Source organism: Hemitrygon akajei, chromosome 9 (assembly GCF_048418815.1).
Source record: "Hemitrygon akajei chromosome 9, sHemAka1.3, whole genome shotgun sequence".
NCBI lineage: Eukaryota > Metazoa > Chordata > Chondrichthyes > Myliobatiformes > Dasyatidae > Hemitrygon > Hemitrygon akajei.
Genome location: NC_133132.1, coordinates 141846825 through 141862611, shown reverse-complemented (window position 1 = coordinate 141862611; position 15787 = coordinate 141846825). Strand labels below are relative to the sequence as shown.

At 40.8% G+C, this 15787-nt stretch overlaps 1 protein-coding gene across 2 annotated transcripts in view; it reads right to left on the bottom strand.

The window, feature by feature from the left end:
• msraa (methionine sulfoxide reductase Aa) overlaps window positions 1-15029 on the bottom strand; it is a 312445-nt gene extending 297416 nt beyond the window's left edge. For both annotated transcript variants that reach the window (XM_073057154.1, XM_073057155.1), the window contains exon 1: window positions 14869-15029. In XM_073057154.1, coding sequence (XP_072913255.1) covers window positions 14869-14974 — 106 coding nt within the window. In that variant the 5' untranslated portion in view covers window positions 14975-15029. The remainder of the gene's footprint in view (window positions 1-14868) is intronic.
• Window positions 15030-15787: the final 758 nt, after the last annotated feature.

The window sequence follows — 15787 nt, the reverse complement described above, 5'->3', positions numbered from 1 at the left end:
CATGGGGTATGATAATATTCAAGGACATGCTGATATCGCAAAGAGGAAGTGCCACTGGGTCTCTTGAATAAGATTAAATACATAAAATCTCCAATATTTAATTGGATCTATCCTAGGTTATTGGAAGAGGTAATAGAGGAGATTGCAGGGGGACTTTACAAACATCTTTGCATTCTCTCTATCTGCCGGTAAGGTCCTGGAGGACAAGGAGGAATCCGTTGCTTATGAACAGCAATAGGGATAATCTGGCAAATTATAGGGCAGTGAACCCAACATCAGTGATAAGGAAGCTATTGAGAGGATTCTGAGGACTTTCTCACATTTGGAAAAGCATAGGCTCATTTGGTTAGCCTTATGCAAGTCTTACAGATTTGATTGATCCTTTTGATGAAGTTAAGGCAGTGGATGTCGCCTACATTATTTTAGTAATGTGTTTGTGAGTACAGCTTGCAAGGATGCCCTAAGGATATGAGGAGCACCCTGGGAAGGCAATACTGGACTAAACCAACTGAATGAGTCAGCAAAAGACAAATTCACTGAGGACACAGAACAGGTTCACCAGGATATTGCCTTGATTAGAGAGCATTATTTATAAGGAGAGGTTGGACAAACTTAATTGTTTCCTCTACAGCTTCAGAAGTAGAGATGCAATCTGACAGCAGTTTATAAAATTATGAGAGGCATAGAGGCATCTCCACCCCCCCCCCCCCCCACCATGGTGAAATGCAGGCCCGTAGTTATATACAGGCTTCCACACAGTAGCTAGGATGTGGGATACATACTACAACAGGAGATAGACAAGGCATGCTAGAAGGGAAATGTTAGGGTAGTCATGGGGGATTTCAATATGCAGTAGATTGGGGAAGATAAGGTTGGTGCTGGATCCCAAGAGAAGGAATTTGTAGAATGCCTATGAGATGGTTTTTTAGAGCAGTTTGTGGTTGAGCCCACTAGGGGAAAGGTAATTCTGGATCAGGAGTTGTGAAATGAACCAGATTTGATTAGGGAGATTAAAACAAAGGGACCCTTAGGAGGCAGAGATCATAATATGGTAGAATCCACCCTGCAGTTTGAGAGGGAGCAGATAAAGTCAGATGTATCAGTATTACCGTGGAGTAAGGGGAGTTGCAGAGGAATGAAGAAGCTGGCCAAAATTGACTGGAAGGGGTCACTAGCAGAGACAGCAGAACAGCAACGGCTGGAATTTATGGGGGCAATTCTGAAGGTGCAGGATAGATACATCCCAAAGATTAACAAGTTTTCTAAGGGAGGATGAGAGGAGTCAAAGAAAGCATAAAAGGAAAGACATATATTAGAGCAAAACTTAGTGGAAGTTAGAGGATTGTGAAGATTTTAAAAACCAATAGAAGGCAACTAAAAAAAGCCATAAGAAGAGATCAAATATAAAGGTAACCAAGCTAATAATATAAAAGATATGAAAAGTTTTTCCAGATTATGAAGAGTAAAACAGAAGTGACAGTGGAGATTAGATTGCTGGAAAATGACACTGAAGAAGTAATGGGAGACAAAGAAATGGCAGATGAACACAATAAGTATTTGCATCAATCTTTGCTGTGGAAGGCACTAGCAGTATGCCAGAAATTGAAGCATGTCAGTGGGCAGAATTGTAATTACAGGGAAATAGGAGAATGTACTTGAGAAGCTCAAATGTCTGAAAGTGGATAAGTCACCTGGACTACAAGGACAACACCCCAGTGTTTTGAAAGTGGTAGCTGAAGAGATTGGAGAGCATTAGTAATGATCGCTCAAGGAGTCACTATATTCTGGAATGGTTCCAAAGGACTGGAAAATTGTGAACGTCACTAGACTCTTTAAGAAGGGAGAAAGGCAGAAGAAAGGAAATTACAGGCCAGTTAGCCAGTCATCAGTGTTTGGAAAGATTTGCAGTCGATTATTAAGGTTGAGGTTTCAGGGTACTTGGAGATATATAATAAAATATGCCAAAGTCAGCACAGTTTCCTCCAGGGGGAAACTTGCCTGACAAATCTGTTGAAATTCTTTGAAGAATTAACAGGCAGGATAGACAAAGGAGTATCAGTGGACTTCTTCACTTGGATTTTCAGTAGGCCTTTGACAAGGTGCTGCACATGAGGCTGCTTAACAAGAGCCCATGGTATTACAGGGAAGATATTAGCATGGATAAAAGATTGTCCTACTGGCAGGAGGCAAAAAGTGGAAATAAAGGGAGCCATTTCTGGTTGGCTGCTGATGACTAGTAGTATTCTGCAGAGGTTGGTGTTGGAACCTCTTCTATTCATGTTATATGTCAAAATTCGGATGATGAAATTGACGGTTTTGTGGCCAGGTTTGCAGACAATGTGAATACAGATGGAAGGGCAAGTAGTGTTGGGGAAGTAACGAGTCACAGAAAGACTTGGACAGCTTGCGAGAATGGAATATAGTGTAGGGAAATGTATGGTCATGCACTTTGGTAGAAGGAATAATGCAATAAAGGAAAAGAGTTCCCAACCGTTTTTATGCCATGGACCAATACTATTATGCAAAATGGTCTGTGAATCCCAGGTTGGAAACCCCTTCTCTAAAGGTTAACTTGCAGGTTGAGTCAGTGGCAAGGAAGGCAAATGCAATTGTAATATCCTTGTAGTGCTGGTTTTCTCTTGTGTGACTGGCCGCGGCAGTCTGTATGAGAAAATCAAATTACATAGTGCTACACTAGGTGCTAGTAGGCCATCAGAAACTCTAGGTATCAGAAGGAGGCAGTGAATAAAAAATATACACTTCTAAAGGCAAGTTCTGTTTATAAAAAAAGCAATATATACAAAATATTTACATGAGTAAGAACAATTCAAAATTCCAACATTGTGTTTAGGTACCAAATCTCAGATATTAAACAAAAAACAAATTTCTTTTTAGGTAGAATCCATGAAATTCATTAGAATTGCCTTTATTACACCAATTTCTCTAATTAGATATAGTGTTATTCCCAATTTAAAGACCAACTTTTTCTTGTTATTTATCCCTAGTTAGTTAGAAAACCAATTGATTTCCAATTCTTTAAGTATTATGGTTAACTTTGGTTTCAGCTCCAGCCAGTATGTCTACCAATTCCAAATCAAAAATTATATATACTATACAGCTTAACTCCTTTCATGACAATTCTCCAACATCACAACTCTTACATAAAGTAAATTTCATTCAGTAACTAATCAAAGTCTTTGCAAAAATAAACAGTTCTTGCAGCAAATCAAATTCAGATCCTTCAAATGAAAGTAAACTTATACATCCAAATTAACTTAATTCCTCTACGTTATGAAACATTTCATTATTATTTATTGTAATGCCTGCACTGTTTTGTGAACTTTACCTGGGTAGGTCTGTAGTCTAGTGTAGTTTTTTTTTTATGTTGTTTCATGTAGTTCAGTGTAGTTTTTGTACTGTTTCATGTAGCACCATGGTCCTGAAAAACTTTTTCTCGTTTTTAACTGTGTACTGCACCAGCAGTTATGGTCGACATGCCAATAAAAAGTGACTTGACTTGACTTGACTTCAAGTAAGTAGGAGAGATCCTCACTACTAATTCCACTTTTAACAGTTTATATCTTTAGTTTCTAATATTTTGCTGCATTTTTCTCGCTTGTCCATGCCTGCGTCAGTCATGCCTCATTCTTGCAGAGCTTCTCCCCCCCCCCACCCCAAGTTCTGATTTTGTAAAAAAAAAATTGGTAAACCTCGTTTTCATCCCTCCACAGGTGGAGCTTTCTAACATTACATCTTTGGGCTTAATTAACCTGGGTTACCAGAAGACACAGGCGTAGAATTAGGCCATTTGGCCCATCGAGTCAGCTCCACCAGTCAATCATAGCTGATCCTTTTTTTTCCCCCTCAGTCACACGCCCCAGCTTTCTCCCCATAACCAAACCTTTAATGCCATGTCCAAACAAGAACCTATCAAGCTCTGCCTTAAGTACACCCAACAACGTTACACAATGTTAATATTCATCTCAAGAAGACTAGAATATAAGAGCAAGGATGTAATGCCGAGGTTTTATAAGGCATTGGTCAGACCCCACTTGGGGTATTGTGAGCAGTTTGGGGCCCCTAATCTAAGAAAGTATGCTACATTAGAGGGGGCCCAGAGAAAGTTCAGAAGAATGATACCGGGAATGAAAGGTTAACGTATGAGGGCCTCTAGGCCTTAACTTGCTGGAGTATGGAAGAATAAGGGAGGGAGAAATCTCCTTAAAACCTATCAAATATTGAAAGGTCTAAATAGCATGGATGTGGAGAGGATATTTCCTATAGTTGGGGATTCTAGGGACGTTCAGATAGAACAAAGATGTGGAGGTATTTCTTTAGCTGAGGGATAGTCAATTTGTGGAATTCATTTCCACATACAGCTATGGAGGCCAAATCATTGAGTATATTTCAAGCAGAGGTTGATAGGCTCTTGCTTAGTCAGGGCATCAAAGGTTATGGGGGAAAGGAAGGAGAATGAATTGAGCGGGATAATAAATTAGCAATGATGAAATGGCAGAGCAGACCCAACGGGCTGAATGGCCTAATTCTCATCCTATGTCTGTGGTCTTATGGCAGAAATGCCAAATACTAGAGGGCGTGGCCTTAAGGAGAGAAGAGAAAGTTTAAAAGGGATGTGCAAGGCAAGTTTTTTTTTAAAAACAGTGTGCATGGAACATGTTGCTAGGAGAGGTGGTGGAAACATTTAACAAATATAGGTGCCCCCCGCTTTTCAAATGTTCGATTTACGACAGCTCGCTGTTACGAAAGACTTACATTAGTACTTGTTTTCGCTAACCAAAGAGGATTTTCGCTTTTACGAAAAAAAGACACCCACTTTATACAAGTGTTTACCCCAAGAAAAACTACAATGACCGTGAAGCCTTGTGCAGGCAGTTGTTTGTGCATGCGTGTACGTGCGTACGTATGTGTATATGTGCCGATTTTTTTTCCCCCCAAATCGATTTTGGTTCGCTGCCTTCCCGAGTTTGATAAGTGAAACTATACCGTACCTACAATATTTCTACTTTATATAGGGTGTAAATTTATTATATCATTCCTGCTTTTACTATATGTTAGTGTTATTTTAGGTTTTATGTGTTATTTGGTATGATTTGGTAGGTTATTTTTTTGGGTCTGGGAAAGCTCAAAAAATTTTCCCATATAAATTAATGGTAATTGCTTCTTCACTTTACGACATTTCGGATTACAAACAGTTTCACAGGAACGCTCTACCTTCGGATTGCGGGGGAAACCTGTAGTAACATTTAACAAGCATTTAAACTGGCACACAGATGTACAGGCAATGGAGGAAGGAGGAACGTGGGTCATATACAGGCAGATGGGATTAGTTTATTTGGGGATCACAGTCCTCACAGACATTGCGGGTTACAGGGCCTGTTCCTGTGTTGCACAAGGTGTTCTGTGAAAACCTGCCTCTGATCAATACTGTACTTTGATCACTGAACGTAATATTCTGTTATTTCGTTCACTTTTTTTTTGTTTTAGACTCGGCAAACATTTAAACTTTCCCCCTCATGTTCAAAGTCAGGAAAATATACTATGAAGTTGTTATATTCCAAATGTTTCATATTTGTATATTTATATAATGTTAGTTGCAGAGTGGAAGTAAATTTCATCAGAAATATTTCTGTTTGCACCCATTATGTTTCAACATCATCTGCAATATAGCTAATATATTAGCCTTGTGATAATTACAAACGTTTGTATTTGCAATTTCCAAAAGTTAATTGGGGTCATATGTAGATAAAAATCATATCAAAATATATAATTAATGTTAATAATATATGCAAGGCAGAAAAATACTCCAATTGTCAAAATATTTAACAATTTAAACATATATTTTACAAAAAATACTTTTTTATTACAAGAACAAGCTATTCTCTTAGAAATTAAAATACATTAAAATGTTAGTGTACGCAGCACATAATACATTCATTTTGTTTGCTTTCATATAATATTGAAGCAAAATTGCCCAAGAAAATATGAATTAAAAGGCAAGAGATCATGCTTAATTTTAATTTCAAGAGTTTCATTGACACAAAGTGTACTTCACAGCAGCAGTGGTACATTTAATAAATATTCCAATAAATATCCATAGGAATTTCATTGGAAATATCATATCATATTGTGCATAATTATGTTATAAAAATTATTTCAGAACTTATCACATGCTTTTTGACACAAGTTTCACCTCGAGCTTTCATTTTCTACATCTGCAACCCTTCCCCTCCCACCACACCCACCTGGAAAATAATTTGTTACAGGAGACAAACTGCTGTGCTTGATCTAATGTAGGGAAACAAAGACATTGAATTACTGAGATAATTGGAAATTGGACTTTGTATAAAACAGGACCTTGAAAAGAAACACCCCAGAGTTGAATAACATACACAGTAGAATTGCAGCTTGCTGGCGAGAACTGTCGCCTTATTTTAATGAATACTAAACTAATAATCTTCCTAACACCAGATCAAAGCTCATTGACTTCAAACATTAATTTGTACAGTCATAGAAACATAGAAAATAGGTGCAGGAGTAGGCCATTCGGCCCTTCGAGCCTGCACCGCCATTCAGTATGATCATGGCTGATCATCCAACTCAGAACCCCGTACCTGCTTTCTCTCCATACCCCCGATCCCTTTAGCCACAAGGGCCATATCTAACTTCCTCTTAAATATAGCCAATGAACTGGCCTCAACTGTTTCCTGTGGCAGAGAATTCCACAGATTCACCACTCTCTGTGTGAAGAAGTTTTTCCTCATCTCCATCCTAAAAGGCTTCCCCTTTATCCTTAAACTGTGACCCCTTGTTCTGGACTTCCCCAACATCGGAAACAATCTTCCTGCATCTAGCCTGTCCAATCCCTTTAGAATTTTATACGTTTCAATAAGATCCCCCCTCAATCTTCTAAATTCCAGTGAGTATAAGCCTAGTCGATCCAGTCTTTCTTCATATGAAAGTCCTGCCATCCCAGGAATCAATCTGGTGAACCTTCTTTGTACTCCCTCTATGGCAAGAATGTCTTTCCTCAGATTAGGGGACCAAAACTGCACACAATACTCTAGGTGCGGTCTCACCAAGGCTTTGTACAACTGCAGTAGAACCTCCCTGTTCCTGTGCTCAAATCCTTTTGCAATGAATGTCAACATACCATTTGCCTTTTTCACCGCCTGCTGTACCTGCATGCCCACCTTCAATGACTGGTGTACAATGACACACAGGTCTTGCTGCATCTCCCCTTTTCCTAATCGGCCACCGTTCAGATAATAATCTGCTTTCCTGTTCTTGCAACCAAAGTGGATAACCTCACATTTATCCACATTAAACTGCATCTGCCATGAATTTGCCCACTCACCTAACCTATCCAAGTCACCCTGCATCCTCTTAGCATCCTCCTCACAGCTAACACCACCACCCAGCTTCGTGTCATCTGCAAACTTGGAGATGCTGCATTTAATTCCCTCGTCTAAATCATTAATATATATTGTAAACAACTGGGGTCCCAGCACCGAGCCTTGCGGTACCCCACTAGTCACTGCCTGCCATTCTGAAAAGGTCCCGTTTACTCCCACTCTTTGCTTCCTGTCTGCCAACCAATTCTCTATCCACATCAATACCATACCCCCAGTACCATGTGTTTTAAGTTTGCACACTAATCTCCTGTGTGGGACCTTGTCAAAAGCCTTTTGAAAATCTAAATATACCACATCCACTGGTTCTCCCCATCCACTCTACTAGTTACATATTCAGAAAAATTCTATAAGATTCGTCAGACATTATTTTCCTTTCACAAATCTATGCTGACTTTGTCCGATGAGTTCACCTCTTTCCAAATGTGCTGTTATCACATCTTTGATAACCGACTCTAGCATTTTCCCCACCACCGATGTCAGACTAACCAGTCTATAATTCCCCGGTTTCTCTCTCCCTCCTTTTTGAAAAAGTGGGGTTACATTAGCTACTCTCCAATCCTCAGGAACTAATCCAGAATCTAAGGAGTTTTGAAAAATTATCACTAATGCATCCACTATTTCTTGGGCTACTTCCTTAAGCACTCTGGGATGCAGACCATCTGGCCCTGGGGATTTATCTGCCTTTAATCCCTTCAATTTACCTAACACCACTTTCCTACTAACATGTATTTCCCTCAGTTCCTCCATCTCACTAGACCCTCGGTCCCTTACTATTTCTGGAAGATTATTTATGTCCTCTTTAGTGAAGATAGAAGCAAAGTAGTTATTCAATTGGTCTGCCATGTCCTTGTTCCCTATGATCAATTCACCTGTTTCTGACTGTAAGGGACCTACATTTGTCTTGACCAATTTTTTTCTTTTCACATATCTATAAAAGCTTTTACAGTCAGTTTTTATGTTCCCTGCCAGCTTTCTCTCATAATCTTTTTTCCCTTTCCTAATTAAGCCTTTTGTCCTCCTCTGCTGGACTCTGAATTTCTCCCAGTCCTCAGGTGTGCCGCTTTTTCTGGCTAATTTATATGTTTCTTCTTTGGACTTGATACTATCCCTAATTTCCCTTGTCAGCCACGGGTGCACTACCTTCCCTGGTTTATTATTTTGCCAAACTGGGATGAACAATCGTTGTAGTTCATCCATGTGATCTTTAAACGCTTGCCATTGCAACCTATCCAAGTATCCTTATAAGTGTCTGTACAAGTTGATAAAAGCTGGAGAACAAAGGTATGGTATTTTCCTTTAGTAGCCTGAGCACAGATTACAAGAGCAGGGAGGCTATGGTTAAAAAAAACTGAGTAAAATATTGTCTAAGTCACAGATGATCACTGTACAAAAGGACTGAGATTGTACTGGTGAGGATGTAGAGGAGATTCACTGGGATACTGCATACAATGGAGTGGCTTGTTAAAAGGGAATGGGGACCCAGTCGGGTCCCAACCTAGGCAGTAGCAGTACCGTATCTGCACAGAACAAAGGCCTGGCAACCTACTTCCGTATCTTGCCATGGAAACCCTATGGACCCCATGATTCATGAGGTCATGAAGAATCGGACTCGACTTAATGACTGAAAAACAAGAAGTCATAAAATACTACAGCACAGAAACAGGCCCTCCAGCCCATCTAGTCCATGCTGAACCATTAATCTACCTAGCCCCATCAATCTGCACCCAGACCATCACACTCCATACCTCTCCCACCTACCCAAATTTCTCTTACATGTTGAAATCGACCCTGCATCCACCACTTGCGCTCATAATTTTGGATATCTCTATCACATCTCCACTCAGTCTTCTACATGCTAGGGAATAAAGTCCTAACCTATTCAACGTTACACTATAACTCAGGTCCTCAAGTCCCAGCAACATCCTTATAAATTTCACTGTACTCTTTCAATCTTATCCACAACTTTCCTGCAGGTACGCAACCAAACTTCACACAATACTCCAAATTACATCTCATCAAAGTGTTTTATATTCTCAACATAACATCTCAACTCCTGTACTCACTGACTTGTGAAGGCCAATCTGCCAAAAGTTTTCTTTATGACCTGTGGCACCATTTTCAGGGGTATTATCCTTCACCTTGTCTGCCGGAGCAACCTCATGTCTTTTTAGCCCTCCTGATTTCCTTCATAAGCGTTATTTTGCACTTCTTATATTCACCAAGTACCTCATTTGTTCCTGCCTGCCTGCACCACCTTCTTTTTCTTAACCAGGGCCTTAATATCTTTAGAAAACTAAGGTCTCCTAAACCTGTTATCTTTGCCTTTTATTCTTAACAGGAACCTTGTACTTTCTATATTTCACTTTTGAACTTTTCCCCTTACCAAGTATACCTTTATCAGAAAACAACCTGTCCTAGTCCACACTTGCGAAATCCTTTCTGATACCATCGTAGTTGACCTTTCTCCAATTTAGAATCTCAACCTGAAGACCAGCCCTGTTCTTTTCCATAATTACCTTGAAACTAACAGCATTATGATCACTAGATGCCATCTGCCCTGTCTCATTCACTGGTAAGAGATCGAGTATCGCAATATCTCTAGTTGGGACTTCTATGTACCGCTTAAGAAAACTTTCCTGAATGCATTTGACAAACTCTTTCCCATCCAGCTCTTTTACAGACAATATGTGGAAAGTTAAAATTCCCTACTATAACAACCTTACGTTTAGAGTCATACAGTCATAGAAAACTACAGCACAGAAACAGGTCCTTCAACCCATCTTGTCACACTGAACTAATTCAACTGCCTAATCCTATTGAGCTGCCCTCCATACCCCACCCACCCATGTACCTATCCAAAGTTCTCTGAAACATTGAAATTGAAATCACATCCACTACTTGCTCATTCCACATTCTCACCACCCTGAGTGAAGTTTCCCCTCATGTTCCCCTTAATTATTTCACCTTTCATCCTTAAACTATGACCTCTAGTTGTAGTCTCACCTAACCTAAGTGAAAAAAACCTACTTGCATTTACTCTATAGATACCCCTCATAATTTTGTGCTTCTTGCAAGTCTACGTTCTCTCTACAAATTTGCACCTCTAAATCCTGCAGACTGTTGGGTGGTCTATAATATAATCTCTATAATGTGGTCATACCTTTCTTATTCCTCAGTTTTACCCATAAAGCCTCACTAGACGAGCTCTCCAGTTGGTCCTGACTGAGTACTGCCATGACATTTTCTCCGTCTAGTAATGCTACCACTCTCCCTTTACTCCCCCCCCCCGCTCTTATCACATCAAAAATAATGGTACCCCTGTACATTGAACTGCCAGTCCTGCCCCTCCTGCAATCAAGGCAATAACCTCAAAATTCCACACGCTGATCCATGCCCTAAGCTCATCCGTCTTTCCTACAATAATCCCTGCATTGAAATATACAGAGCTCAGAACTAGTCCATCCATGCTCCATCTTTTGATTCCTGACTTAGTATGTAGGCTACAACCACTCCACTATCACTCTGGCTCCCATCCCCCCGCAACTCTAGTTTAAACCACTCCCTCCCCAATTTAGCATTGGCAAACCTTCCTGCTAGGATATTAGCCCCCTCCAGTTCAGGTGGGGAATGACCACTCCCCGCTGAACATCGACGGCTCCCCGGTAGAGACTGTTAAGAGCACCAAATTTCTTGGTGTTCACCTGGCGGAGAATCTCACCTGGTCCCTCAACACCAGCTCTATAAGCAAAGAAAGCCCAGCAGCGTCTCTACTTTCTGCAAAGGCTGAGGAGAGTCCATCTCTCGCCCCCCATCCTCATCACATTCTACAAGGGTTGTATTGAGAGTATCCTGAGCAACTGCATCACTGCCTGGTTCAGAAATTTCACCATCTTGGATTGCATGACCCCTCAGTGGATAGTGAAGTCAGGTGAGAAGATCATCGGGATCTCTCTTCCCGCCATTACAGACATTTACACTACATGCTGCATCCGCAAAGCAAACAGCATTATGAAGGACCCCACGCACCCATCATACAAACTCTTCTCCCTCCTGCCATCTGGGAAAAGGCATTTGGGCTCTCACGACCAGACTATGTAACAGTTTCTTCCCCCAAGCTATCAGACTCCTCAATACCCAGAGCCTGGACTGACACCTTACTGCCCTACTGGCTTGTTTATTATAATACCTGCACTGTTTTGTGCACTTTATGCAGTCCTAAGTAGGTCAGTAGTCTAGTGTAGTTTTTTTCTGTGTTGTTTTCTACATAGCTCAGTCTAGCTTTTGTACTGTGTCATGTAACACCATGGTCCTGAAAAACGTTGTCTTATTTTTACTATGTACTATACCAGCAGTTATGGTCGAAATGACAATAAAAAGTGACTTGACTTGAGGTGCAAACCATTCCTTCTGTGCAGGTCCACCTTCCCTGGAAGAGAGCTCAACGATCCAAATATCTGAAGCCCTCACTCCTGCTTCATCTCCTTAGCAAACTACATGATCTTCCTATTTCTGGCTTCACTAGCACATGGTTTAGGTAGCAGTCCTGAGATCACAACCCTGGAGGGCCCTGTACTTTAATTTAGCATCTAGCTTCCTGAACTCACTTTGCAGGACCTCCTCACCCCTTCCACCCAAGTCGTTGATACTGACATGGACCACGACCTCTGACTGCTCACCTTCCCACTTACGAAAGCTGTGGATTTGCTCCAAGATGTCTCTGACCCTGGCACCTGGGAGGCAACAAACCATCATAAGAGAGATGTGTAAAAGCAGGCATCATTGGTTTAAGGTGAGCAAGAGGTTCAAAGAAGATCCAAGGATTAATTTCTTCACCCAGATGGTGATAAAATCTGCAATCCCAAAGGAATAGCAGTAGCAGAGAATTTATAGTTATAGTAAGTTTTCAGAGAAGAATTTGATTCGCCAAGACATAGCAGGCAATGGGCCAAGTGCTCATAAATAGGATTATTATAAATAGGAAGTTGATGGTCAGCAGGGGCCTAGTTGCCCACAATGGCTATTTCTGCACCATTTCTGTGTTTGCCTATGATAAGAATGTCAAGACTTAATGTAATTCAGAAATCAACTAGTCTTTTTCAATGAGCTCAGAATAAGCGACACAACAGACTTTTAACATCATAAATTAGCAAGTTGTTTTGATATGTCTCTCCTCTCACTGTGAAACAGGAACATCTCTTTTTCTCTTATTAGGGAGAGAGAGAGCCTGTGGTATGTCTTCAGGGTACTGCAAGTCTGTGTCTTTATTGATGCTTTGCTGCACACTTGAGTGCTCGGTGGGGGGCGCCAATGCTTTTTGCTGGTTGGGGGGGCTGTTGCTTTGCTGCTGGGAGAAGGTAGTTGGGGGGGAGGGGTTTGGGGTTCCAACATTTAACTGTCATTCATTCTTTGGGGCACTGCTCTGTTTTCGTGTATGTTTGTGAAGAATAAGAATTTCAGGATGTATATTGTATATATTTCTCTGACATTAAATGTACCTATTGAACCTACTGAATGCAAAAATAGAAAAATCATTTTAAAATAATTAAACCCCAGATTTGTTGACCTCTTATATGAGACCTACTGAAGTTGCTGACTTCAAACATTTATTTTTGTGCCAGTAAAAATCTAGCAATGTCAATACAAGGTTACACAGGCATCTCCAAATTATCGTGTAGCTTGCAACTCGTGATTGAAAGGACTAAAAGGTACAATCTAATTAGTTTCAGAACACAAGAGGGGAAAAGAGCAAAAACAGCAAGATGTATATCTACTGGGGAAAAATGGCAATGGGTGGCTGATGGAATTTAACTCAGGAAATGTGAAAGGATGCATTTTGGAAAATTAACCAGGCTAGTCCATACAAAGTGAGTGTTACTGAACTGTGCGACCCTGAGATACAAGTACATAATTCCATAAAAGTGGTGACACAGGTAGAGTGACAAAGAAAGCATATGGTACACTTGCCTTTATCAACCAAGGCTCTGAATGCAGGATTTGGGCTTCCATTTTACAGATGTAGAAAGTTGGTTTGGTCACCCCTGGAGTAGTATGTGCAGTTCTGATCACCTCACTATATGAAGGATGCAATTAAGCTAGAGAGGGAACAGTAAAGATCCACAAGAATGTTGCCTGGACTGGGGATACAGAGTTTCAAGAGGCTGGGCCTGTTTTCCCTAAGTGAAGGAGGCCAAGTAGTGATTTTATAATGATTTATAAAATTATGAGACCCATAGATTCTTTTTTGAAAGAATCTGACGGGCAAGATTTTCCCACAGAGAGGATGGTGAGAATATGGAACTAATTACCTGAAGAAGTGGTGGAGGCAGGAAAAATTAACAGTTTTAAAAGATATTCGGTCAGGTACATGGTTAGGAAAGGTTTAAGGGGTCAAATGGGATTAAGGTAGATAGGCAGCTTTTGGTCAGTATGAATGAGTTGGGCCGAAGGACCTGCTTCCGAGTTATAGAACTCTAAATTCAGTAGGTAGAAGTGTTGCTGATTTCATGTTGAGAATTTTGAAGTATAACCCAAGGAAGGCGAAAGGTGAAATAAAATAATAAAAATAAACGAAATTTAAAAGAAAAATAGGCTATTGTGCAGCGGATTTTGAATGACAGTCATCTTCGCCAGTGAAGGCATCGCACTATGGTTATGTTTGAAGAGTACCATTGAACACTTCTAATGGGTAATGCTACTTCAACTAAGTCCCAGCAATTCAAGAGTAAAGCGTTGTAAACATCAATCTGCATTATGTGTTTAATTTCTAACCCTACGACTGTCACCAATATCGAACTTTATTCTAAAATTGAGCAAATACGAACTCCAGAATGAAAAAAGTAAGTGCTTACACCTAACCTCGGACAGAACTACACAACTCGCGTACAGATCCAATCACAAACAGGAGAAAATCTGCAGATGCTGGAATTCCAAGGAAAACACACACAAACCACTGGAGGAACTCGGTTTATGGAAACATCTTATGTAAAAGTACAGTCGAACGTACATCTTATGGAAAAGAAAAGTACAGTCGAACGTTTCGGGCTGAGACCTTCCGGCAGGGTTGGAGACAGACTTAAAAGTCCCGCCGAACCGTCTCCAACCCGAAACGTCGACTGTATTTTTTTGGGGGGGCATGGACGCCGCCTGGGTGCAGAGTGCCCCCAGCACTCGGTGAGCTCTGAGGAAGACTGGCGGCGCCCACTCTGCCGGCTTGCCCGGCGGGCCCGCCCAAGCGGGAGGGCGGCGGCGGGACGTCAACGCGAGCTCCGGGCGGGAGACGCTCGAGCCGCCGGGCGGAGCTGCTGCGAAGCTCGTCCTCCTCCAAGGCAAACGTCGCGATCATTAGCCTGCCCGTTCCAGGCACACCAGTTGCTTTCGGAACAAAAGCAAAACGATCGGAAACTATTCGAGACGGAGCGAAGTTAAACAAGGATACCTGAAACTTTGATTGCTTCGGTTCTTCCGCTGCAGGCGCCCTCTTTCATAACGCTGGAAGCCATTAGCACCGTTCTTGCGAGGAGAAAACGTTGCCAGAATTTCATCTCAGGGAAGAAAAACTATAAGAGGTTTCAATTTAGCCCTGCCCATAAAGAGGTCTTGCGTAATCTTTACACATGCCCGCCGCCAGGTTTTGGTTGTGCCTGTTTCATATTTGTCCTTTTCATTGGAAATGGAAGGAGGGTGGATGCTTTCGTTATATTATTTTCTCAAGGTCACCATTCACGTATTTTATGATTAAAAGGTTTGTTGAAAAGAAAATAGTCTGAATTCCACCGGGTAAAGCAAGCTAGTAGTAAAGAAATGTTTCGCCAGTAATGACCTGCGAAAACAGAAATTGCAGTGTCAATTTTGCCTAGTTCTCGGATCAATACTGGAACAAAGGGGATTAATTAAGATAGATTTATGAGTGTATTTCAAGATGCCTCATCGAAGATTTGTAGGCTTCCTCCTAAAGCTCCTTGCCATTTAACAATCTTTATTTAATTTCTGTTCGATCGCCCATTCAACCATACTCTTGCATACCATCAAATGACATAACGTTTTTCCGGACCAAGGTGCGGATAACTCACCTATAACTCACACACATAACACACAAAGTAATATTGCCGCAAATAAATTAAATAATAAGGTGCATACGATACAAGTTAAAAAGTAATTCTTTACGTTCTCTGCATGTTTCTGCAGCGGCCTGCTAGCAGTGCAGTATCCCTATGCTTTTAACCAAAATTGTGATATGAAGGGTAAAAATTACGTGTCTGAAGAATATATAACTATTTATTTAAATCAAAATATCATATTTATTATACTTAAGTGCTCATCATACTGAAATCTGTTACGTAGTGCTGAGGTATTAT